The 26680-nt window shown below is 44.9% G+C and overlaps 2 protein-coding genes across 5 annotated transcripts in view; both read left to right on the top strand.

Annotated features, from left to right (window-relative positions):
• The window catches only part of LOC125285271, a 39598-nt gene extending 13757 nt beyond the window's left edge, over positions 1–25841 (top strand). For 2 of the 4 annotated variants that reach the window (XR_007192004.1, XM_048229635.1), the window contains exons 1-3: positions 8177–10736; positions 24682–25028; positions 25616–25841. Coding sequence is in view for 2 of the 4 variants with exons in the window: in XM_048229635.1 (XP_048085592.1) it covers positions 10718–10736; positions 24682–25028; positions 25616–25648 (399 nt within the window). In the remaining 2 variants the exon portion in view is untranslated. Of the gene's footprint in view, positions 1–8176; positions 11750–24681; positions 25029–25615 lie in introns of those variants that run through there. The other 2 variants (XR_007192003.1, XM_048229634.1) reach the window with 2 other exon arrangements.
• On the top strand, positions 17082–21015 carry LOC125285270. The gene is made up of 2 exons (XM_048229633.1): positions 17082–17964; positions 20112–21015. The coding sequence occupies exons 1-2, from the start codon at positions 17172–17174 to the stop codon at positions 20267–20269; spliced, it is 951 nt and encodes a 316-aa protein (XP_048085590.1). The 5' UTR covers positions 17082–17171; the 3' UTR covers positions 20270–21015.
• Positions 25842–26680: the final 839 nt, after the last annotated feature.

The following is a 26680-nucleotide window of genomic DNA, read 5'->3' as shown; positions in this document are numbered from 1 at the left end:
ATACATACTGGCTAAATCGTGCACTCGTTAACACAAGTGGACAACGGAGAGGCTACTTTCCTTAATGGTTGTATTGTGTGCGTATTTTGATTTCTCTCATCGGGTAGTTGATCAATCAACTACCCGATGAGAGAGGGCGAAATTGGAACTTAGTGGAGTGTTGCGAGTGTGGTCGCGGCTTGGCAGTGCGTCTTCCGGGATTCTAGTCTTCTCACCGGTGCACATCTGGAGACTTTATCCTGATGTATCACGCTGCTGCTGTGTAATTGGGATATTCTCTGCACCTGTATGGGGGGGAGGGCTCACACACACGGAAAACTACCAACATACATACTTTTGTCCCAGCCCATTAAAGTCTGTTATCCCTTGTATGCACATGGTTGCTCTGTTACAATTACAATAATCCGCCAATAATGTAGACCAGCACAACCAACCATGTTTGTTATGGGCACAAAAATCAACCAACACAGCAAAACAAAATAACTACTGAGGCTAAGCTTTGTGATCTTCAGTGATATTGCATAATGTAATGACTAGAAACTAGGCTAGAATGTTACTTTGGCTGTTGAGTTGCTGTTGAGTTGTGTGTGTGTCATGCAAACTTTTTCAAAGTGGCAAACAGACCCATTGAAACTAGGCTATTAAATACCCAACTGTTGGAACATTTTAAAAACAAAACATTTTCAAGCGTCCCACTACTGCGACATTTTTTTCCCATTGTCGGAGTAGCGACCCTTGACCTTTTTTCAAACGTCCTGCCATTCCGACACGAGGTCATTAACAGTGGCGTAGCCAGGATTTTTCAACGGAGTGGACTTTTGCGAAGTAGGCTAGGCCTAGGGTGGGCCTTTATTTTTTTATTCCAATATGGGTATAGCCTAGGCCTACAGTAATCGTCCCAACTTTAAACAACACACGATTTCATCACAGCTCAGACGATTCATGGCAAAAAAAAAACAATAAAAGGCTACATTGATAAATAGCAGGGGCAACAGGATTGGATTCTATAATAGCCTACGCACAAGAACTTCAACCGAAAGGTTAGTCGCGTCTCAAGGAGTCCAAGAGTGCGCCTCACACAAACCAGCTCCGTTGAACAGTGTATTTTTCGTGTTTAAGGGCTAAAAAAGTTGATTAGAGAGTCACATTTGAAATGTTGGGTAGCCTAAATTATATAGCCTATAGTGCGTGCATCTCAGAGGAAGAGATTTTGGAGAGAAAGAGGATTTAACCTAGGTGATGATTATTTGTGTCTGGTGGTAATTAGACTTGAGTATGGATACCTATGAATTGTTTTGAATAAAAAAAGATAAGACAACAAATGAAATGTGACCCTGCAAGGCGGAACCAGTCGTTTTGGTAAAATTTACAAAATTAAGTTGTTGTACTCACACGAACGGTCATAAACTAAGCTTTCCAACAATATGTATATCGAGGGTATTGCAAATAGTATTAGGTGTTGGATATAGTCGCCGACTCTCATTAGATGTGAATATTTGGAGGTAAGGATAGCCTTCAAGAAACAAGGTTATCACAGTTGCTGTGAGACATACGGCCCTTTTCCAGTCTCTCTCAAAATCAAAACACACCCAATTCACGCTTGGACTTTACGATTATGTTTCTAAATGTTGGGACTGATGGACACTGAACTCTGGGGGTTATTTGAACGTTCATTGTGAAGTGGTTTACTGTAAAAGGAGCGTCGGATATCCCGCCTGTCTTTGCACAATTATAGGGCCATGATAATGCATGCGCTAGCCTAAAGTCGAGAGAAAGCCTAAATAAATATGCAGACATGTTATGTGCAATTCAACAACTGCACGCCTGACATATAAAAGATATAGGCCTAGCCTACATTATTGTGTAGTAAATTGAGTTTATCCAACTTGCTGGCAAGCCAAAATGCGTTGCACATGGCTTTATCATTGTCCTCTAAAATGCAATATAAGCAACTATATCGCACATCCAGAACACCCTGATGGACACTGAACTCTGGGGGTTATTTGAACGTTCACTGAAGTGGTTTAGGCTACTGAAGCGTAATCTTTGCGCAATTGGCCATTGATTGGCGGCCATTAATTAATTAATATAGGTGGCCTGCACGCACAGAGTTTGTTTGATGCATGGAGTTTCCGACCGTTTTCCCCTGAGAGCTTAGAGAATAAAATGAGGAGAGCTACCTGTGTTTTACATAATGTGTAACATTTATTCACATGGCCAGTTCAAAATCACCTAAGGTTTTGACTGAAATGTGTGCCGATATCAATTATTGGGAAAAACATTGTTTAATGGATGGCGGGTGGATTGTTGATGTAGCTGCAGGTGCAGATGACATGTCTAAAGCTCATCCATGCATCTAGGATGTTGGAATTTGATAGGATACAGGAACTGCAGAGATAAATTGAAAATGAGGATTGGTAGCCTAATGTCGGAATAGAGGTACTAAAAAAAATCGGAGTAGGGGCATGTCTAAATAGAGGCATGTCGTAATAACGGTATGTCGTAATAGAGGCTTGTCGTAATAACGGGATGTCGTAATAAAGAGTGAACCCCGTTAAGCCCATCCACCGGCTCTATACACGATGTGATTGGCCTGACCGAAGTTTGGTTATTCCAGCTCGCATGCCAATGGAGAGTTGCTAGACTACCCTGGCTGAAAATTACTTTGCTGCCGCTAGGATGCATCTAGATTTCTAGGCTATCAAAATTCTACCTTTGTGACGTAACCGCTACAGGGAACACCTGCGCGGAAAGAAGAACACCAATCCGGTTGAAAATGTAATCATGTTGGGCTGAATCTGATCGGTTGACCTGTTTACATGAGACATTTTTATTCCAATTGAGCCATTACTCCGTTTGTTATCGGATTAAACGTGGCCATGTAAACTGACTGCGGCTGTGCGGCTACTGACTCCAACTACATCGGCACATAACTCAGGCGTCATAATTGATGACCAACTTAACTTCTCTGAGCATGTAGCCTCAATTGCAAAATCATGTTGGTGTGTGCTTTAGCCTACAACATTAGAAAGATCAAGACACAAGACCACACAACTTCTTATACTTCGTTGGTGGAATGAGTTGCAATGGCAAGTGCTCTGCGTTCCTTCGATAGTTTTGGGTCTTTCAAAAGGGGTCTAAAGACATATCTTTAGACCTTGTCACCTAGCCCATTCTTTTAACTCTGCCACAGCCACACATTTCTGTGACCTCTTCGAGCTCACTCTTCCCTTACTACCCCACCCTCATCCCCCTGAACTTTTTTCCCTGTCCTGAAGAGAACTGGTCTCTCTTCTTAATCAGGCTTGCTCCCATACCTTGGATCAGATAGCCCCATTAGAACGACCAAAGACCATTATCTCTACACCCTGGCAAAATGACACTCACGCCCTCCGTCAAGCATGCAGAAGGGCTGAGCGTAAGTGGAAACAACATAAACTCCAGGTCACCTATGAAATCTTCAAACAGCAGTTAAAGCTTTATCAACTCTCTGTCAAGGAAGCAAAGGCTGATTATTTTGCACAGTTGATCAACACCCAGGCTCACAGGCCTAGGGTTCTCTTTAAAACAATAAATTCATTTCTTAACCCTGCTGTAAATTCTGCTGACACATCAATTACTTGTGAGGAATTTCTAAAATTCTTCATTGAAAAAATTGACAAAATCAGGCTCAATATCTCACCTGTAAACCCTCTTCCACCCCAGACCCTTGAGCCCATCAGCCCCTTTCAGCTGTTCTCTTTGGTATCCTCCTCTCAGCTGTCAGATATAGTGTCTCATTTGAAGCCCTCCTTTTGCCCCTCTGACATCATGCCCTCTCGACTGTTCAAGGAAGTTTTTAGTATACTCTGCCCCATTACACTAGCTATTATAAACTGCTCTTTATCCAATGGTACTGTCCCCATGGTGCACAGCCCCATGCTTTTCTGACGAAGCGATGCTAGCACGTTAGCAGCGGTTAGCTAACTATGCTAATGTTAGTTATCTACTAGTCTCCTCTAAGTAACAATCATATTATACACAATGCTGGCAGTGCTGAGATCAATAAACAACCTTGTTTATCTTACTTACATTGAGTTAACTGTTTGGCTTAATCCATAGATGTGGTGGAACACTGTTTTTATTGTGGTTTGCTAAGGAGTAACCCTTTGCTTAAAATAGGGGAGAGCTGGGAGGAGATCATTTAATTTAACATAATTACAAAAAAGCATAATCAAGATTGAAAGCCATTATTCTGTGTATCGGTGTTGCAGTGCTGCCATTGGCTCATCCGCGTTCGATGGGCGGGGCTTGCAATAGGTCAATTGAAAGCTGCTCAAGTAGGCCCCCTCACAGAGCCAATTAACGACATAGAATGCATCTCTCCATTGAACTGGAAAGCTCACTTTTCTCTTCCCCACTTTCTTTCACGTCTTTTTCTTCACTTAATCCATTAAACTATCTGTCTATCAACATCCATTAAACTGTCTACCTATGCACATCTAATAATTCACTATTAAATAATTTAGCTATTTAAACTACTCAACTATTGAACTGTTCAGCCATTCCAACTGTCAGTTGTCATCAACTATGACTCCCACCACTGTGTGTTCACTGTGTGCTGAGTGTGTTTCACTAATTGGGATTGGGATAAATGCAGAGACCAAATTTCCCTCACGGGATCAAAAGAGTATATATACTTATACTTAGCTTACTTAGCTAGAAACATCTGACATGAATGACAACGCTAATGTTACGCTACGGACATGAAGATTGTGTTGATCACCGATGGTGTAACGTACAGTGGGCAGTGCTTCGACTTGGCCAGCTTCCCTCACGGTCCCAAGACTGGATCACTTTAAACTTTAATTTGCATTTTTTCGAAAGTGACGCTGCAACGCTAAGCTGCAACAACCCAAACAACCGGGCAGATGTCTCAAGTGAGCAGGGTGTCTGGGGAAAAGAAATGGAGCCTGGAAAACCCTACACAGACTTCACTACAGACTTTAGCAGACTGGTTTAGAAATAATTTAATAGCCAGACATATGCCTGCCCCTGCCCTAATAAAGAAATATTTGGTTAACTGCGAAAGTGAATCCCGTTTGCAGCCAGAGAAGAAACGCTAAAGACAAATGAAACATTCTGGTTTTCTCCAAGTGCAACGATGATAGACAGACATCATTTGGACAAAATATAGAGCATATTAACCTCCGTTGCTCAGCCAAATGCCTTCCTGTTACATCCTGTTATCATGGAGTTACAGGCTTATAAACGATTTTTGATGGTCACAAGTTTACGCCATTAGCTTTTTTTTTTTTGATTATTAAAGAGTGTTTTTCATTTAAAGGTTTGACTTTGTGCTTATTCAGTAGAGCATTTAGTGCTCTCCCCAATCCCAGACGTTCACATTGCATGTTTGTTTGTAATGGATGCAACCGCGAGATACGCTTGTCATAGGCGCCGATACCGTGGAAAACATCAAGCACCCACGTGTGCCAGCTTATAGTCCTGGCTTAATTTACATTAATTTAAAATCAAACATCGCAGTTAATGTTAAATTCAGCATCTCTCATAATGTGATTGGCTATGTTGCTGTCAATCCCCTACTCCATATACTAAGCGTCTCTCGTATGAAAATTCCTGACACATCCCACCTGAAGAATTAACGATCCCCGAATGTTTAAAATGTATATAGCCCTGAATATCATTTTAAAAGTAGTCTGACAAAGCTTATTGTTTTGTGACACAGCTAAACACTGGTACCTCATAGAACATCTATAATATAGCCTAGGTGGTCGCAACTCACAAAAGTAAAGCAGATAGAAAGAACTCAAGCAAATCTAGCCTACCACAAGCAGACAGCTTCATGCGCAAGGGGAGAGAGAGCGCGCACACAGGTGCTTTGTGATTGTTGGCTTCTGATGGTATCTTGCTCCCGGACGAGCCCTTTCCCACGCAACTTTCTGTCTGGGCAGCCGTGAGCCTACTGGTTAGCACTCTGGACTTGTAACCGGAGGGTTGCCGGTTCGAGCCCCGACCAGTGGGCCACGGCTGAAGTGCCCTTGAGCAAGGCACCTAACCCCTCACTGCTCCCCGAGCGCCACTGTTGTAGCAGGCAGCTCACTGCGCCGGGATTAGTGTGTGCTTCACCTCACTGTGTGTTCACTGTGTGCTGTGTGTGTTTTACTAATTCACAGATTGGGTTAAATGCAGAGACCAAATTTTCCTCATGAGATCAAAAGAGTATATATACTTATATACTTATACTTGCTAATTCACTGAACTGCATTAGATGACACAAATGGTATTGCCTTTATCTTATAACTCCTTGTCTGAGCGACTACCGAGCCTATGGTTTGGAAAAGTCAGATGTTCCCTGACAAAGACATTCGAAAATTAAGAATGTTTATTGACTTGAAAAAATACTTAATTTTGCAAACTCCTTTCATTCAACCCTTGAAGACATTGCGGTCTGGTGCGCTATGTAGATTGTTTCTCGTACCATTTAATTTCTCAGAATTTAGGTCTACTAGGCCTACAATAACGTCATCACCAAATTCTTCTTTTATTTTTAGTTGATCAACCACAAAGAGTAGCATAGGCCTACTGTGCACAGTGCACTGACGACTGTAGCAGCCCAAGGTAACCAGTTGTTGTAGATGAAGGGCAACCACTTGTTTCAGATAGCCTGGACAACATGTTACCTGGGTGTTGCCTCACGTTATTAATTGATGGTAGCCTACAATAGTTAATTGTATCGCTGTAACATATTAGTTGGCTCCAAGAGTAGGGAATCAGGCTGAGAGAGTCACACGGTGTTGCTTTTTATGGATCGAATCCAGTTTAATGCTAGTTTTCAAAACATATATTTTTTTTTTACATGTCTTTTGTCCGAGTGGCTGTAATGTAGCCGAAGGCCATGGCGATGAAAAGCGACTTCAAACCGCCTAAAACAACTTGTTTGTGAATGTCTGACAACTGCTGCAGCATGCACGCGGCAAGGAAACCAGTAGGTGGAGAAACCAGAAGGCACACAACACCGAACAATTTTAAGGCTATTTCAAGATAGGCTATTCAATGGTGCTATTTCATACGATTATAGCGACCCCCACTCACCGGGTTAAGTGGAAGGTGTTAATAGACGACATGAGCCTACAGTGGACTAGGGCTGTCAAAACTTTTTTTAAAATTACGCTCAATATCCCTCTAAAATAAACACATGTATTGGAATATCTAGGCTATATTATTTATGATTATGTCAGTGACGCCGCATCTTGTCATCTGTTTTAACTTTTTGTATGGTTATTGCTTGACAGGGGGGATCCCAAGCAGCTTTCAGCCATAAGGCTACTTCGAGAACATTGCCTAATTCACCCGACACTGATATTCAAAAATGTTGAAACTATTTCGGCATAGCCTATAAGCAGTTTAATTAAATGTAATGTTAGTTGTAAACAAACGGGCTACTTGGTGAGGCTTGGCCTCACAGATGCGCTCGTGCCTTAAATGGCAATACAAATCTTCACGATATAGGCCTATTAACTGACCGCCCGATTCACGTTGGCTGGGAGGCAGGGGGGTGCATCAGACATTTGTTCCCAAGGGTCTATGAATTGTTAATCCGGCCCTGCCCCCAACGAACGCAACTTTCCACCTCTGAGACAGCTTAAAAGAAGTCGAGAGGACTCCTAACTCACTAAGACCTACTTACCAGGCTGCGCAAACCACAGGCCTTTTTTTTTGGGCAAGCCTGAATTCGAGGCAGGCCTTCTGTTGAAGAATTTTATATAAATCCTGCGCTAACAGTAATCCTCCTACCCCCCGCTACCACAGCTATGGATAGTGTGGCATGCTCCTTCTTGCAAACTAGGCCTATAGTCCAACCATTTACGTCTTCAAAAAAACTTGCCAAAACTTGCCAGATATGCCTTATCTTTGGGCTTCATTCATCATTTTTTTTTTCCACTGGAAATGACTCTTCTACATTTGCTGCCTGCTGCATCCTTTCTGTTTGTATTGTTTAGAAAATGTTTGACGTTTTGAGTTAATTCATTAAACATTGTTTGCTTTGTTTTGTTAGCCTAGATTCTTGCGTGCGTACATTCTCTATTCTCTCCTAAATGTGCCCGTTCTATAGGCTGGCCAAGTGCATAATTCTGCGGCATAAAGCAGATGTATTTGTTTATTGTACAGAAAAATTAAAATAACCTGTCAAGCAGTCAATTGACTACATTGCAGTCAAAAGTAGGGCAAATTCATACGAAACCAAAATGTGGGTCATAGTTGTCTAAGCCTCTGCTGTGAGGCCAAACCCATGAACAAAGACGCATTGATATCTGCAATAGTTTTTTTGGCAAAACAAACTCACAGCCGAACGTTGCAATAAATACATAGACCATCTGGACAAAGTCATCAACAGAGTCATAGCACTGAAGGGAGAGACTATTTATTTGTTGTGTGGTTCATGTTGCTGGTGGCTCTGGGATCCATAACGAATTGGCGTAGGGGAGGAGTCTGGTATCTGGGGTGACGAAATCCCTGTCTCCCAGAAAGGAAAAGTGGTAGCTCAATTGGGCTTGGCCACGACAAATTTTGGCGTAGTCAGCTCGGATCCCTGATTTCCACAGCAACATGGACCAAGAACAGCAACAGCCACGAGGGGTCACTGGGGGATTGGTCCCAGGAGTCTTTCCTTGGTTTGTTGGCGGGCCATGGATACCAAAGTTTGGGTTAGAGGGATGTGAACAGTTTCTAGAGTGGAAAAAGAACATTGAGGTTTGTTTAAGGGCACTAAAGTTGGATGATAGGCAACAGGTTGATCTTGTAATGGGGGCTTTACAAGGGGAGCCTAAGAGGGAGGTGGAGCTGCTTAAGGAGGAGGAAAAAAACACTGTTACAAACCTATATAAGGCTCTAGAGGGGTTATATGGGCGTAAGGCTGGGTTGGCTGACCTGAGAGGGTCCTTCTTCACTTGTAGGCAGCACTCAGGGGAGGGGGTGGGTTCATTCATCCTGCGTCTCCGTGAGTGTCATTACAGGTGGAGGCAGAAGGAGCCAGCAGATGACGACGATGAAGCCCTTAGGAGCCAGCTAGTGACCGGTCTGTTAGGTGGCCCAGTGAAACAAGAACTTAAGCGCATGATACGACGGTCACCCACACTCTCCTTCTCCGAGGCCTGTAAAGAAGCTCGGGAGATTGAATGGGAAGGGACCCCTGAGGAAAGGTCTGGAGAAGTTGGGACCTGTAGGACCTACCTGCCGCCTCCACCAGGTCAAGACACGCCTCCAAGCAACCCCCCACCCAGCCTGGAGACCTGGAAGGAAGGTCTGAAGGAGGAGCTGTTCAAGGAACTACGGGAGCAGATGAGGGAATTCCAAGATGGCTGGCTGAGGGAAATCTCGGGGTGATGGAGTGGCAGATTGGGTGGGTGCATCGGCCAGCCCCATGACCCAACGACAGCGGTGACAAGGCCGTGGATCGAGTGCCAGGGCTGTGGCCAGGTGGGATGAGCAGGGACGGCCAATCTGCTTACAGTGCGAACAACCAGGGCATATGCGGAGGGAATGTCCTGACTTGCGAGGTTCAGCCCGAGAATACCCTGCTGCAAGCCGGGAGGTTCGGCCCCAGGTGAGAGCTGGGTATGTAGAACCTGCACTGCGAGAGGCCTTAGTGGGGGACAGCCCTGAAATCCAGGTCCTGGCTTCGGGAAGGCCTGTGCCATGTATAGTTGACACAGGCTCTCAAGTGACTCTATTTAGCCAAACTGTCTTTGAACGCTATGTGAAGGGGGTTGAGATGCGGGGTGCCACAGAAGTCCCATCGCTCACCCTCCGTGCAGTAAATGGACTACACATCCCATATGTGGGCTATGCAGTGATGGATTTCACCGTGGCTGGAGTGTTGGTCCCCCAGCGAGGTGGGGTGATCGTGGAGGATGAACATTTGCCAGCCCCATATGGTATCCTGGGTATGAATATAATCTGTCAGTGCTGGGAAGTGTTAGAGCAGCTCGTTCTATGTTTGTGTCCACTCTCCCTAGGCCGGCACGGATCGCATGGAACCAGGCGTTTGCAACCTGCCGGCACCTGCAAGTGACAACAAGTGGTCCAAAGGAGACCGCTTTGGCCAGGCTTCGGACGGCAGGCCCCCGGAGGCTACAACCCCAGACGGAGTCTGTGGTTTGGGCAGAGGTGCCATCAGGACTGCTGAGAGATAGACCAAGTGCTGGTTGAAGACTATCAACAAGAATGGTGTGTTGGTTGGGCTTTGGCAACTGTCCAAAGAGGGCAGATACCACTCCGGGTCTGCAATCTCCACTCCTATCCAGTCGAGTTACCCACCCGCCGCCCTCTAGCTAATGTGGAGAAGCTGGAGCCTGACTCACTGCAGTTGCCCAACGAGCTGGTGTTGCGACCTCAAGGTGAGGAAGTGGTGGAAGTCGAGGTCCGACCTGTTGGCCATGCGCTCCCACAGCACCTCAGTACACTGAGCGGACAGGGTGAGGGCCTGACACCTGAAGAAAGAGGACAGCTGCACGCTTTGCTGGAGAAGTGGCAGCGGGTTTTCGCACAGGATGAAGAAGACCATGGCCGGACAGACGCAGTTTACCACCACCCATGGGTTGAAGTTGCAGCCTGTGAAGTGCAGTCTACTCCAGCGTTCCGTGAAGTATTTAGGGCATGTGGTCAGCCAGGGTGGAGTCTCCACGGACCCAGAGAAGACGGTAGCGGTACGAGGATGGCCGGTACCCACTACGGTGAGAGAAGGAAGGTCATTCCTTGGGTTCGTGGGGTACTACCGTAGATTTATCCCAGGGTTCTCCAAGCGGGCATCCGCACTGCATGCATTGTTGAAGGGGACTAATGGGGCGTCATGAGCAAGTATACAGTGGACAGAGGGGTGCCAGGAGGCTTTTGACGGCTTGAAGCAGGCCCTCGTGGAGGTCCTGGTGTTGGCCTATGCCGATTACACTCAGCCATTCCATCTGTATATTGACACCAGCCTTCAGGGCTTGGGGGCAGTCCTGACTCAGATAGGGTGGCAGGGAACGTGTCGTGGCATATGCCAGCCGGAGTCTGCATGATGCCGAGAGGAACGACAGAAACTATAGTGCCTTTAAGCTGGAACTGTTGGCTCTTAAATGGGCCATAACGGAAAAGTTTAAAGATTATCTGTGGGGTATGAGTTTCATTGTGTTCACAGACCATCGGCCGCTCCTCCACCTGAAGACTGCAAAACTTGGGGCTGTGGAGCAGCGGTGGGCAGGCCAGCTGGCCTGTTATGACTTTGAGCTGTGCCACAAGCCTAGTGTGTGGAGAACCGGAATGCCGACGCCCTGTCCAGACAGCCTGGCCCTACAGCAGTGGGTCAAGTGGTTGCCCATGAGGAGGTCGACTGGGTGGAGAGGCAAGGAAGGGATCCTGTGCTGGCTGAGGTGATACGGGGAAATTAGCTGGGACAACGCCCACCGAGGAGGCCCGGAGAACATTGCCAGGAGCCAGCCAGGCACTGTTGAAAGTTTGGGAGCAGCTGGAAGTGCGACAGGGCGTGCTGGTATATCAGCTGTCTGGAGAAGAAGGATCGGTGGTGGTTGTCCCCCAGAGCTAGCGCCAGGCAGTATGGCAGGAGTTCCATGAGGCAATGGGACATGCCAGGGGGGACGATTGGTCAAGGCGCTCCAGACCAGGTTCTTCTGGCCAGGGCTGAAGGGGGACGTTGAGGCCTGGGAAAAGAAGTGTCCACAATGCCTGGTTGGGTCTGCTGGGCGTGGTGAGTGGCCGCCCATGCAGGGCATCAGAACCTGTTATCCGTGGGAAATTCTGGCGGTTGACTTTTTGTCGCTGGGAAGACCCGCGGATGCACGAACATACAGTGGGCATCGCTTTCAAATGACCACTTCATTCGCGCATTACGCGGCGTGAAGCTGCGTGAAGCTTTAGTACCACTTTCAGCCACTGTGCGCCGCTTCTACCACTATACATCGCCTGCCCGCGGTCCCTTCTGAAAAAAGCAGGATCTACCATTAAACATAATTGTTGCCGAGAGTAATCCCAGCCTACGAATTCAATTCAAACAAAATAAATCATGCATAATTAAACATTACCTCGATTTAGGCTATTTGGGTATGGCTTAACCCTCTAGGCGCCACAGGCGACTACAGTCGACAAGATGCGGTACTGAATAAAACGGCCGATTTAGTCAAATAGGGTGTCATATTTCGCTCGACTTCCACTCCACTAGATGGCAGACATGTCATACGCCATCCCCGAAGTCGAAAAAAGGACACGCTTTAAACAAAACTTTCTAGCTACAGCGCATTGAATCAGTGCATGAAATACCGGAGCTAGTGTGCGTGTGGAGCCACTTTGTCAGAGCGATATTGTCAACGCCAGCTTGCAGCATTTGCATTAGATTATCGCCTAATGGCATCAAAAAAGTTTACCTGAAATGAAGTGTTGGGTCTTCTATTCGTGGACCCTGATTCTGAAGGGGAATATCTGCCTTCAGAAAATGATGGTGATTCGCTTAGTGAGGCTTCAGATCGCCCCTGCTTTGCAATGATGCAGCTGGACAAAGTGAGAGTTTACTCCATAGTTTAGCTTACACCAAGCACAAACGTTGAATCGCTTGCCCAATGTCACTGGTGGGAATAATGTTTCACCGGGTTCGAGTGTTCATCGGAAGTTAGCAGGGTGTTAGTGGTGTGGCTTAACTAGGCTGGAGGTAGCCTAATATCCATGGCGCTAGCTTCTGTCTTCTTGAACGTGCCTCTCCACAATGTGGCGACAGTAACGTGGTGGAGCCTTTGTCTAATGCCACTGGGTATGTTAGACGAGGTCGAAGTGCTCATAGGACAGTTAGGGGGAACGTAGTGGCAGTGTGGGGAGTCGCAATGAGAATGACAGTAGGCCTAGTCCGAAGGCGCAAATTCTTCCACTGGCGCGAGGCAGATCTGGCAGATCTGATCATGGAGGTGGTGGAGGTGGTGACACGCCCTCCCCCCCCCCCCACACACACACACACACACACACACACATTAGGTCATGCATAGTCTATCACAAGATGATGGGAATGCCGGCCCTGTATGGATAGGGATAGGGAGTCATTATCTCTACAGCAAAAGGCCTGCTACAAAAAAAAAAAAAATGTCAGCCATTTTTGTAATGATTTACACTGTTGATTTGCTATCTATTTCCCTGATCATTTAGGACATACACTATGTGTTCCTTTTGTGTGTTCATGTCCTTGTGATGTGTGTGTCTTTGTCAGCTAAAAAAAAAAAACAAAAAACATCAACAAAAACAACAAAAAGAAAAAAAAATACTAACATTGTCTCTTGTCTTGTCTCGTCATCTCACTCCTGATCTGTGCCTTGCCGTGGCAAATGAGCTTTTGAACTAAACAGGTCTTGTCTACTTGTGTTTGTGTGTCATCTGAATAATATATATGTGCCCCATACATGGAATCAGAGTGCCTACTGTATGTAGTAAATGGAAAATCTCTACAGCAAAAGGCCAGTCTACCGCTACATGCATTTGGTTTGTTTCTGCCATTTATTAGTAATGATTTACACAGTTTGTTCACTACTTACTATTTACCTGAGCATTCAGTATTGTGCAATATAGCATACAGAAGGTGAGGGACATTTTGGGGGGAAAGAAGTGGTGCATTTTATCATTCAAACATGCAACTTTTCATGAAAATTCTATAATCCAAGATGGCCGCCACCATATGACGTCATAATATGCAAATTAGATATAAACATTTAATCTCTACATAAACTTTGGGTCATCCTTAATATTTCTCTAATTTACAGAAAGTCTCTATCTCTTATCACTTTTAAGATATAGCCTTTTGAAATGAAGATGTCAAAATTGATCGTTTCGGAAAAAAACCTCTGGCGCCTAAAGGGTTAAGGCTTGACTACACGGTGGTAACGAAAATCGAAATCGAAATTTGCTGTCTACATTATTGTCAGTGTTGGGGTTAACGCAACTATGCAAATCAAAACAGTGGTGTGATAATTGAGCCAGTAGAGAAATAACTGTTCAGAATTAATCTGTAGCCTTGGGTAGGCTTCTGCAGAAAACAATGTTGTTGCCGATTTAATACTATCTGGCGACGTTTTTAACAGGCTACGCAATAGAGGCTTAGACTACCCACGTTTTGGTTTCGTAAATTAATTTGCCCTACTTCTTGACTGCAATGTAGTCAATTGACTGCTGGACATGTCATTTTTATTTTTCTGTACAATAAACAAATACATCTGCTTTATGCCGCAGAATTACATTCATATTTGGAACTTACATAGTCCAATGCATCGTTCCACTACGTTAGTGTTTCCTAAAACCATAGTAGCAACGAACGTTAAGAACCACTATCGTAAAGTTGTGTAGTTACAACTACACCTCTCGACCTGTGGTAGAATGCTAGAAGCATAGTTCCAGGATCTTCATGTCAAAGACGCCACTGACGCCAGTTATTTGTTTGCAAATTAATAATTATAAATATATTTAGGTTTCTAATTGATATTTACACTTCTAACCACCATACATCCATATTTTAAAATGCCCAAGGCAGAAAATACATAAATTAAAAGTCAATTTGCAGCCATGTGCACGTAAGTAAAAGTCACACACTTGCAGATAATAATAAGGTGGTGCGACTTTTTGACGAAGTCAGCTGAGAATATGTAGCCTTTGATTTTCATGGAGGGGGTCCTTGTTAGTTTACGCAAACCAAGCCAAGAAGGCTGATTCTGATTTTGATAATATGATCTGCACAAAAGATAAACTTAGGTAAACAACGATGTCAACATTGGTCTAGTGAGTTAGGAGTCCTCTAGACTTCTTTTCAGCTATCTCAGAGGTGGAAAGTTGCGTTCGTTGGGGGCAGGGCCGGGTTAACAATTCATAGACCCTTGGGAACAATGTCTGATGGCCCCTGCCCCCCCCAGCCAACGGAATCGGGCGGTCAGTTAATAGGCCTATCGTGAAGATTTGTATTGCCATTTAAGGCACGGGCGCATCTGTGAGGCCAAGCCTCACCAAGTAGCCCGTTTGTTTACAACTAACATTACATTTAATTAAACTGCTTATAGGCTATGCCGAAATAGTTTCAACATTTTGAATATCAGTGTCAGGTGAATTAGGAAATGCCTTATGGCTTAAAGGTGCTTGGGATCCCCCCTGTCAAGCAATAACCATACAAAAAGTTAAAAACAGATGACATGATGCGCATCAATTGAGCGTCAGCGTCAGTTCTGGCAGGCCAAGTAGTCAAGGCGCTGCTAACCGCTATGGGCGTCAGCCGATCAGATGTCAACTCCCTTCGCACTCCCCTCGCTTCTAAATGGCTACATCCAAACAGGGCGCCTTATTTAACCCTTTAGGCGCCAGAGGTTTTTTTCCGAAACGATCAATTTTGACATCTTCATTTCAAAAGGCTATATCTGAAAAGTGATAAGAGATAGAGACTTTCTGTAAATTAGAGAAATATTAAGGATGACCCAAAGTTTATGTAGAGATTAAATGTGTATATCTAATTTGCATATTATGACGTCATATGGTGGCAACCATCTTGGATTATAGAATTTTCATGAAAAGTCGCATGTTTGAATGATAAAATGCACCACTTCTTCCCCCCCAAAATGTCCCTCACCTTCTGTATGCTATATTGCACAATACTGAATGCTCAGGTAAATAGTAAGTAGTGAACAAACTGTGTAAATCATTACTAATAAATGGCAGAAACAAACCAAATGCATGTAGCGGTAGACTGGCCTTTTGCTGTTTACTACATACAGTAGGCACTCTGATTCCATGTATGGGGCACATATATATTATTCAGATGACACACAAACACAAGTAGACAAGACCTGTTTAGTTCAAAAGCTCATTTGCCAATGCAAGGCACAGATCAGGAGTGAGATGAGACAAGACAAGAGACAATGTTTTTTTTTTGTTGTTTTTGTTGATGTTTTTTTTTTTTTTCTTAGCTGACAAAGACACACACATCACAAGGACATGAACACACAAAAAAGGAACACATAGTGTATGTCCTAAATGATCAGGGAAATAGATAGCAAATCAACAGTGTAAATCATTACCAATAAATGGCTGACATTTTTTTTTTTTTTATGTAGCAGGCCTTTTGCTGTAGAGATAATGACTCCCTATCCCTATCCATACAGGGCGCATTCCCATCATCTTGTGATAGACTATGCATGACCTAATGTGTGTGTGTGGGAGAGGGGAGAGAGTGTCACCACCTCCACCATGCCAGCAGCAGCCTGGCGAGTGGAGTGGAGAGAATTTTGCCAGCTCGGACTAGGCCTACTGTCATTCTCATTGCGACTCCCCACACTGCCACTCACGTTCCCCTAACTGTCCTATGAGCACTTCGACCTCGCCTAACATACCCAGTGGCATTAGACAAAGGCTCCACCACGCTACCGTTGTCGCTGATTGTGGAGAGGCACACGCTCAGAAGACAGAAGCTAACGCTATGGATATTAGGCTACCTCCAGCCTCGTTAAGCCACACCACTAACACCCCCTGCTAACTTCCCCGATGAACACTCTGAACCCGTGAAACATTATTCCCACCAGTGACATTGGGAAAACGATTCAACGCTTGTGCTTGGTGTAAGCTAAACTATGGAGTAAACTCTCACTTTGTCCAGCTGCATCATTGCAAGGCAGGGACGATCTGAAGCCTCACTGAACTAATCACCGCCATTTTCTGAAGGCAGATATTCCCCTTCAGAATCAGGGTCCGCTGAATAGAAGACCCAACACTTCATTTCAGGTAAACTTTTTGATGCCATTAGACGATAATCTAATGCAAATACCGCTGACGTTAACAATATCGCTCTGATAAAGTAGCTCACACGCGACACTAGCTCGGTATTGCACGCACTGATTCACTGCAGCTGTAGCCGAAAGTTTTGTTTAAACCATGACTTTTTTTCGACTCAGGGATGACGTATGACATGTCAGCCATCTAGTGGAGTGGAGGTCGAACGAAATATTACACCCCATTTGACTAAATCGGCCGCTTTATTCAGTACGCGATCTTGTCGACTAAAAAGCTCCACTGTGGCGCCTAGAGGGTTAAAGCTGCTTTAGTTATTCCTAACTGCTTGCTGCTCGCATTTATGCACTCAACTCAACTCAACTCAACTCAAGTTAATGCATACCAAGCTCATGCTACTGTCATTATATAGAATCTGTGTGGTCTTACTCACCTTTCTGACGGCCATGACTTCCACCACTGTCGACGAGGATCTAACCTTACTCGAAGTCATCAACGACACCCAGCCATCGCAGATTCAACCAGGCCAGGGCAAGGATGACAACAACACCGTCCGTCGAAGCTCCCGGTTGGCAAATAGAACCCCGAGTGCCATTAGCATCGGCGACTGGCCGGTGTCCAGGATCCTGGAGACCTTGTTTCAGGCCAACATCCAGCCTCCAATCGGCGCCTCTCATGAGGATCTATTTGTCCTCCTCTGCGACTCCCAGGACATCCCACCGGCTGCCGACATCCTGCCTGGGCTTCCTCCTCCCCAAACATCCGGAAGAAAGCAAACTCAAAAAAGGAAACATATCGAGCCAGCCGGTACTGCACACAAACGGGCCGGTGGCCAAGTTCGTCCGGGTCCAAGCGCACCTCCAGCCAATGACCCAGTGATTGCAGAGCTGTCTAACATCCAAGCATCACTCCTTGACATGACGGCCAGGATTTCCACGCTGGAAAGCGACTCCATCAGACCTTCGTCTTCACCGACCGTCATTTCCACATCAGGAGTCTCCACCGCACCTGAACTGCGTCACCTCCAGCACCAGCCTCAGCGTGATGACGTCACTCCAGAGTTCATTCCTAGAAGGTCCCTGGCCACCGCTGTACCCCTAACCACGGGCTCGCCCTTCTTCCCACCGTCTTCTGCCATCCCTCATCACTTGAGGAGCCAAATATTAGCAGGTAACGATATCAATCTCGTGAAAATTCTGCTGGGCTCTGAATTGTGCGAGCGGCGTGTCGTAGACTGTGGCGACATATCAGTCGCGTTAAAGGATGGGGACCCTAGACTGATTAAGACTCTGACCTTTCCCGAGTTCTGCGTAGCCTTTGGGGTATACAGAGACGTAATTTGCGAAGTCTATCCGGCTCGTAGAGCCGAACTTGATAATTATCTCGCAATTATTTCCGACCTAGCTCTCTCCTATGGGGGAACATTGTTTTATGAGTACCACAAATCATTCTCTGCAAAGGCCGCAATGTTCATCCAGCGCTTCAATCAAAGACTGGACTGGTCCGCGGTCGACCTCGCGCTGATAAGTAGGCACTTCACAGGCCACCAAGTCCTGTCTTGCTCTATCTGTGGCTCTCTTGCGCACTCCTCTTCTCTGTGTCCAAAAACTGCCTCTCGCCCTTCCCATCCTGGCCCGAGCCGCAATCCTGGCTCCCAGGTGAATAGCACTCCTCTCTGTTTTTTCTCACAATTTTAATGAGAATGTTTGCAGGATGTATAACTGTAAATATCTTCACGTCTGTAGCTACTGCGGGGATGCCCACCCCAAGTCGGTGTGTCCGAGGAGAACTCGCTTCATGAAAGAGCGAAAGAAATAAAACCATCAACGCCTGTCAACGTCCCTAAACTGGGTCGGGCATTGAAAAAGCATCCTAACCGCTGTTTCGTGGATTATTTATTGACTGGTCTTGTTCAAGGTTTCATTGCTGGTCTGTTGCATTTCCCTGCCGTGTCATTCAGCTGTAAAAACCTGTTGTCTGCGTCAAAGGAGCCTGAGATAGTGGATGCCTTGTTAGAGAAGGAAGTCAAAAAAGGTTTTATGATCGGACCGTATGAGGAATCTCCTTTCCCAGTTTATAGGATAAACCCCATAGGGATCGCCACTCGGAAATATTCAGGTAAAAAACGATTGATCATTGACCTTTCGGCTCCCCATAACAATTCAGCTGATAGCATCAATAGCCTCATTCCTTTAGCCCCTTTCTCCCTATTCTATAGCACCATCGACGATGCTATTAAGTTCATCAAAAAGGCAGGACGAGGAGCTTGGCTTGCTAAGGCGGATATTTCAGACGCTTTTAAAGTGATGCCATTGCATCCTTCTCAGTGGCATCTGCTTGGCGTTAAATCGGTTAGACTCACTTTGGCTGTCGTAGTAGTCCAGAAATTTTCGATACCTTATCCGAAGCCTTGTGCTGGATTCTCCTCAATAACGACAAATTACCGTTCGTACTTCATCTTTTAGATGATTTTCTTCTGGTAGACTTCCCATCAGCCAAGTCAGATTTTTCCATCTCGGCACTCAAGCGAACTTTTTCGGATTTGGGTGTTCCTCTCTCAGAGGAGAAGACCCTAGGTCCCGTTAAAGTTCTAGTTTCTGGGCATCACCCTGAATTCCGACCTAATGCAAGCCTCGCTTCCCCTCGAGAAATTATCCCGCATAAGACAGGTTATGCATGCAGCTCAAGATTCAAAGTCATTCTCCAAAAGGGAACTGCTCTCTCTTCTAGGCCATCTTAATTTCGCGATGAGAGTTATTCCTCAAGGCAGGTCATTCATATCCAGGCTTCTTGACTTATCCAAATCAGTTAAAGATCTCAATGACGTTGTTTCTTTAGACGCAGGATGTAGATCAGAGCTAAAATTTTGGTCTTTGCTCTTGGATAATTGGAATGGCATTTCATTTTTCATAATGATTTTCTGGAATCGTCTCCAGCACTCAATCTGTGTACGGATGCTGCGCCCTCCGTATGGTTTGGGGGGGTCTTCAATAACGAATGGTTTGCTAGCGCTTGGCCGAAAGAATTAGTCAACTTGCCTGCCAATGAATCCTCAACAGCCCTACTAGAGTTGTATCCTATTGTTGTAGCTTGCATTCTCTGGGGTAAACATTGGGCTAGGAAACAAATTCTATTTTTGCGACAACGAGGCAACTGTTAACATCATTAACAAGATGCGCTCATCTATTCCAATCATTAATAGATTCATGAGACGTCTTACATGGCTGTCAATTCTGGGCAATTATACCTTTCGCGCAGCTCATATCCCTGGTTTAAATAATCAAGTGGACGATTCTCTCTCTCGATTTAATTTACAGAAATTCCATCGCCTGTGTCCAGAAGCAGCCCAGTCAAGCCTGGAATGCCCCCCGTTCAGCCAAACCATTTTAGATTAAATGATCCGCTGCAATCTTATGTGCGCGCTGCTGCGCAGTACATGCGTGGAGGTCTGTCTAAATCTACATTAAAAGCGTGAGCGTAGACTCAGCTTGGTCTTACTTCACCACATTTTGTGCTACTTTATCTGTAGCCGCTCTGCCTGTGAATATATCCTGTGCATTTATAGTCCATTGCTTTGAGTCTCGAAAAATGCAGCCTTCTTCCATCAAAAGTACTGTCGCTGGCATCCAATTCCATCTACGCTGCCTGGATCCATCTGTTACCAGCATTCTGGAAAACCCATCCATACGCCTCCTGCTGAACGGCCTCAAAAAGGAGTCACCTCGAGGCAATGATAAACGTCTCCCTTTCACATTACCTTTAATTAATACAATTATCACGTTTGAGGGAAGGGTGTTTTGGGCCTTACACAGATCAAATGTTAGAGACAGTCATTCTCACAGCTTTCTTTGGGTTCCTAAGGGGTGGCGAAATCTCTTCACGCATGCGTTTCTTTGACCCAAATCACAATCTCACCATTTCTGATGTTTCGATTAATGTTTTCACCATTTCACCTTGTTTCTCAAACACTCCAAATCAGATAGGAATAGTGAAGGTGTAGTTGTATATATATCAGAGTCTAATACTGTGTTTTGTCCTCTATCATCCATGCTGACCTACTTGAGGAGCCGTCCTCGTGCTGGTCCGCAGGAGCCGCTGTTTGTCACTCAGGAGGGGAAACCATTGTCCAGAGCCTGGTTTGCATCTCATCTACGCCTCCTCTGCCAATTCTGCGGACTGCCTCCAGACCGTTATACAGCCCATTCTCTGCGCATAGGGGCCGCAACTACTGGCGGCATCTGCTCCTGTTTCAACCCCCATGGGCCATGGGGCCGATGGCTACCGTCTACTGCATGTTCGGCCCTGATGTTCGGGCCCTGATGTTCAAGGCCATTCTTGACGCTCAGAAAGCTATGAGCTCTGCTCCCTGATCTGCTTCTTGCCCTATGTGCTCTGCTCCCTGCTCTGTTTCCTGACCTATGTGCTCTGCTCCCCCGTGCTTAAAGGATACTTAATTCCATCATCTTGTGTTGATTGGTCACAAGAGGATTGCCAGGTATGGTCTGTTTGGGGGGAATAGTTTAGCTCGCTCAGTGTTAAACTGTTTGAGTCCCCCCTAATGCTGCTGCTGTCCCCAGGCTCACTGCTCTTTCATGGTGCTCATGAAAGGTCTGGGGACCCCTCTGAACAGAGCCATACCGCCAAATTTAATTTGTAATATATTCAATAAAATTTCCTAAAGAATTTATTGCCTGTGTTGTTCTTGACTTAATGGACCTGACAGAAATTGAGCGTCAACGTCAGTTCTGGCAGGCCAAGTAGTCAATGCGCTGCTAACCGCTATGGGCGTCAGCTGATCAGCTGTCAACTCCTTCGCGACTCCTCGCGACTCTCGCTTCTAAATGGCTACATCCAAACAGGGCGCTTTATTTAAAGCTGCTTTAGTTATTCTAACTGCTTGCTGCTTCATTTATGCAACCCACCTCCTCCCCTGCTCCACCCTGTCGTATAACATGGCATAGGCTTTATGTCATAGTTGCCTGCTCTGTTCATATGGGGGAATAGTTTGGACCCAGTGTTAAACTGTGCGGAGTCCCCTAATGCTGCTGCTGTCCCCAGGCTCACTGCTCTTTCATGGTGCTCATGAAGGTCTGGGGAACTCTGAACAGAGCCATGCCGCCAAATTTAATTTGTAATATATTCAATACAATTTCCTAAAAGAATTTATTGCCTGTGTTGTTCTTGACTTAATGGACCTGACCACTATGCCACTTTCTTTGTGTACTCAGGTCAAACCAAGGCTTACCCAAGCCTCTTATTGGCCTGACTTTTGCACCGGATTTTTTATTGACTGTCTATGCAATTTCAACAAAGTTGCTGTGCCTGTGTTGTTCTTGACTTAATGGACCTGACAAAATTGGGTCAAGCGTCAGTTCTGGCAAAATAGTCAATTGCTCTTAACGCTATGGGGTCAGCTGATCAGCTGTCAACTCCCTTTCCCCTCGCACTCCCTTCGCTACAAATGGCTACATCCAAACAGAGCCTTATTTAAAAGCTGCTTTAGTTATTCCTAACTGCTTGCTGCTTTTCGCATTTATGCAACCCACCTCCTCCCCTGCTCCACCCTGTTGTATAACATGGCATAGGCTTTATGTCATAGTTGCCTGCTCTGTTCATATGGGGAATAGTTTAGCTCGCTCAGTGTTAAACTGTGTGAGTCCCCCCCCTAATGCTGCTGCTGTCCCCAGGCTCACTGCTCTTTCATTTCATGGTGACCCCTCTGAACAGAGCCATACCGCCAAATTTAATTTGTAATATATTCAATACAATTTCCTAAAGAATTTATTGCCTGTGTTGTTCTTGACTTAATGGACCTGACAGAACTGACATAATGCGCAAATAATATAGCCTAGATATTCCAATATATTCAAATACATGTGTTTATTTTAGAGGGGATATTCGAACGTCATTTTTGAGCAATTTTGACAGCCCTAGTCCACTGTAGGCTACGCCAATCGTCTATTAACACCTTCCACTAACCCCGGTGAGTGGGGGTCGCTATAATGCGTGTGAAATAGCACCATTGAGTAGCCTATGCGAAATAGCCTTAAAATCGTTCCGGTGTTGTGTGCCTTCTGGTTTCTCCACCTACTGGTTTCCTTGCGCGTGCATGCGCTGCAGCAGTTGTCAGACATTCACAAACAAGTTGTTTTAGGCGGTTTGAAGTCGCTTTTCATACGCCATGAGCGCTCGGCTACATTACAGCCACTCGGACAAAAGACATGTAAAAAATATGTTTTGAAAACTAGCATTAAACTGGATTCGATCCCGCAAAAGCAACACACGCGTGACTCTCTCCATCCTGATTCCCTACTCTTTGAGCCAACTAATATGTTACGCGAATCAATTAACTATTGTAGGCTACCATTAATTAATAATGTAGGCAACACCCAGGTAACATGTTGTCCAGGCTATCTGAAACAAGGGCTTGCCTCTCATCTACAACAACTGGTTACGTTGGGCTGCTACAGTCGTCAGTGCACTGTGCACAGTAGGCCTATGCTACTCTTTGTGGTTGATCAACTAAAAATAAATAATAGGTGTATTTGGTGATGACGTTATTGTAGGCCTAGTAGACCTAAATTCTGAGAAATTAAATGGTACGAGAAACGATCTACATAGCGCACCAGACCGCGATGTCTTCAAGGGTTGGATGAAGGGAGTTTGCAAAAATTAGTGTATTTTTCAAGTCAATAAACATTCTTAATTTTCGAATGTCTTTGTCAGGGGAACATCTGACTTTTAAAACCATAGGCCTGGTAGTCGCTCAGACAAGGAGTTATAAGATAAAGGCAATACCATTTATGTCACCTAATGCAGTTCAGTGAATTAGCAAGATACCATCAGAAGGCAACAATTATAAAGCACAGTGCGCGCGCGCTCTCTCCCCTGCGCATAAAGCTGTCTGCGTGTTGTAGGCTAGATTTGCGTGAGTTCTTTCTATCTGCTTACTTTTGTGAGTTGCGACCACCTAGGCTATGTTATAGACGTTTTATGAGGTACCAGTGTTTAGCTGTGTCACAAAACAATAAGCTTTGTCAGACTACTTTTAAAATGATATTCAGGGCTATATACATTTTAAACATTCGGGGCTGAAGACCCGACAAAGCCTTGCGTTAATTCTTCAGGTGGGAAGTGTCAGGAATTTTCATACGAGAGACTCTCTCACTGGTGGTTAGTATATGAAGTAGGGAATTGACAGCAACATATCCATATCTCGCGGTTGCATCCATTACAAACAAACATGCAATGTGAACGTCTGGGATTGGGAAGAGCACTAAATGCTCTACTGAATAAGCACGAAGTCAAACCTTTAAATGAAAAACACTCTTTAATAATCAAAAAATAAACCGCTAATGAAGTAAACTTGTGACCATCAAAATCGTTTATCGCCTGTAACTCCGTGATAACAGGACGTAACAGGAAGGCATTTGGCTGAGCAACGGAGGTTAACATGCTCTATATTTTGTCCAAATGATGTCTGTCTATCATCGTTGCACTTTCGGAGACAACCAGAATGTTTAATTTGTCCTGCGTTTCTTCACGGCTGCAAACGGGATTCACTCGCAGTTAACCAAATATTTCTTTATTAGGGCAGGGCAGGCATATTTCTGGCTATTAAATTATTTCTAAACCAGTCTGCTAAAGTTTGTAGTGAAGTCTGTGTAGGGTTTTCCAGGCTCCATTTCTTTTTATGAGACACCCTGCTCACTTGAGCCATCTACCGGTTGTTTGAGTTGTTGCAGCGTCACACTGGGAAAATACAAATTAAAGTCGTGTGATACCGCGTGATCCCACGCGCGGACCGCGAGTGAAGCTGGCCAAGTCGAAGCACTGCCCACTGTATGCTGGTGGCAATTGACTTGTTTTCCCGTTATGCCTTTGCAGTGCTCACACGAGATCAGACAGCAGAGACTGCGGCACGAGTATTATGGAGGGAGGTGTTCCAGCGCTACGGCTGTCCGGAAAAGTTGCTGTCTGACCAAGGCCCGGCATTTGAGTCCCTGCTACTCCGCCAGCTGTGTACATTGTATGGGTGCAAGAAGATCCGAACCACTCCTTATCGGCCTCAAGGGAATGGGGCCTGTGAGCGGTGGAATCAGCAGCCCGACCCCCAAGGACCAGTATACCAAATGCGTCCCGAAGGTGCTGAGGGGCCCTTGCGAACTCCCTCCATCGGCGCCATCTACATGTCTGCCCCCCTGGATGTGAACTGCGACCTCCGGAGACAGCAGGTGAGTGTGGTGGGGAAGCTATGGAGGTAGGGCCCGGGCGGGAGGGGCGGTTACTGGGTTGGCCCGGGGAGCCGCCAGAGGCTGTCTTATTTGTTATAACAAATCTTCAGTCATTTATTCATGAAAACAGCAGTCAATGAATGTGTCTTAGTATTGTTTAGCTTTTAGGCTGTCAGGTTGGCTGCTAAGATTATGAGGTTTTTGGGTGGCTAAGTTAACTATGATGGGAGCTCATACACCCAAGCCTACTCGTCGACACATTATTTTCTAAGGGGGTATTTTGTCTTTACGCAACTGCAGTAAAATGCACAGTGTGTATGTGTATGCATACGCTGTTTAGATGTTTTCTGTCATATCTCCTGACAAATGTTCATAAATCAATGTTTGCTTGTAAGCTGGTATGCTATGTATGGTTTAGCCAATGCAATAACACTTATTAGTGTCTCCGAGCAATATTGGAGTCCTCCAGTGACAATACTTTTAGTGAAAAGAGTCATAGTTGGTGGTGATTAAGATTATGTGGAAGTAATGTAAAATAAAACTAAACAACCTATTCACTATCAGACCTGTGATTTTTGTTATTTTAGATGGAGGGAGAGAAGTATGTGCAACTGAGGTGAAAGCAGCCGACTGCTGATGGCAAACATGACCCCAAGGACCAGGATGGCATGGACATGGGACATGGATGGGTAGCTTCTGGATGAAAAGAAAGACAATGATGTGCTAGGAGAGTAATCTCCCATCATGTTTGTGTGTGTGTGCGCCCAACTGGGTGCATGCACATTTCTGGTTGTGATAAGAGTGTTGCTTATAACAATAATGGCAGGGATTATAGTGATAATAGATTTGTAATTCAATTTCTACTTTTCTTATCTGACAATTTCTTTATTTTGAGTTTGGTCAAGTCCCATGTCAGGTAGAAAGCATACACTATCCTTCTAACACAGACAAAGACAGAGACACCAACTCCAATAGCATTTACACCTCATCGTCTGCTAGGCTTAGATGGATACACACACACACACACACACACACACAACCATGCCACAGCTGTGACAACACACACACCACGGATCTGGTGTGAATGCGGCGTTAGTGTATCACCTTATGTGTAGGGCAAATTATATCAATAATTATATATTGTATCGAATTATATGAGGTATGGTTGTTAAATGTATTGAATTTATTCTAATGTTTTAATTGTTTATATGTGTGTGAATTATGAATTGATGTTTTGTTCACCATGTTAAAGTATTAGTTGATCTTTGTTATACAGTTGTCTTGTCATTCTTGTAGTTCTAATAGTTACTGCTTGTTTGTAAACATATGTTTATGTTATGCACCTGCAGTTGTTGTTCCTGGTTTTTTAATGAAATTGTTAGACTTTTCTAAATAAAATGATTTACTTACCCTTCCGTAAACCTAACACATGTGCCAGTGTCTCTATATTCTTTTTCATAGTAGAATGAAGCACACGGAGAAGCAGTTACCATCAGCTAGTCTGTATTTCAGCCTTTATCTGTCCTCTCTACAATTGATTTAGCCTCTTCAGAGTACAGTAAGACATCCCATATTGAGCTATGCATCTTGTTTTGATGATAAAACATCTTATTTTTGTTACATGACCATTATATATGTGTGTTTTTGGGTCA

Source organism: Alosa alosa, chromosome 20 (genome assembly GCF_017589495.1).
Source record: "Alosa alosa isolate M-15738 ecotype Scorff River chromosome 20, AALO_Geno_1.1, whole genome shotgun sequence".
Lineage (NCBI taxonomy): Eukaryota > Metazoa > Chordata > Actinopteri > Clupeiformes > Clupeidae > Alosa > Alosa alosa.
This window is presented reverse-complemented; position numbering and strand designations above follow the sequence as displayed.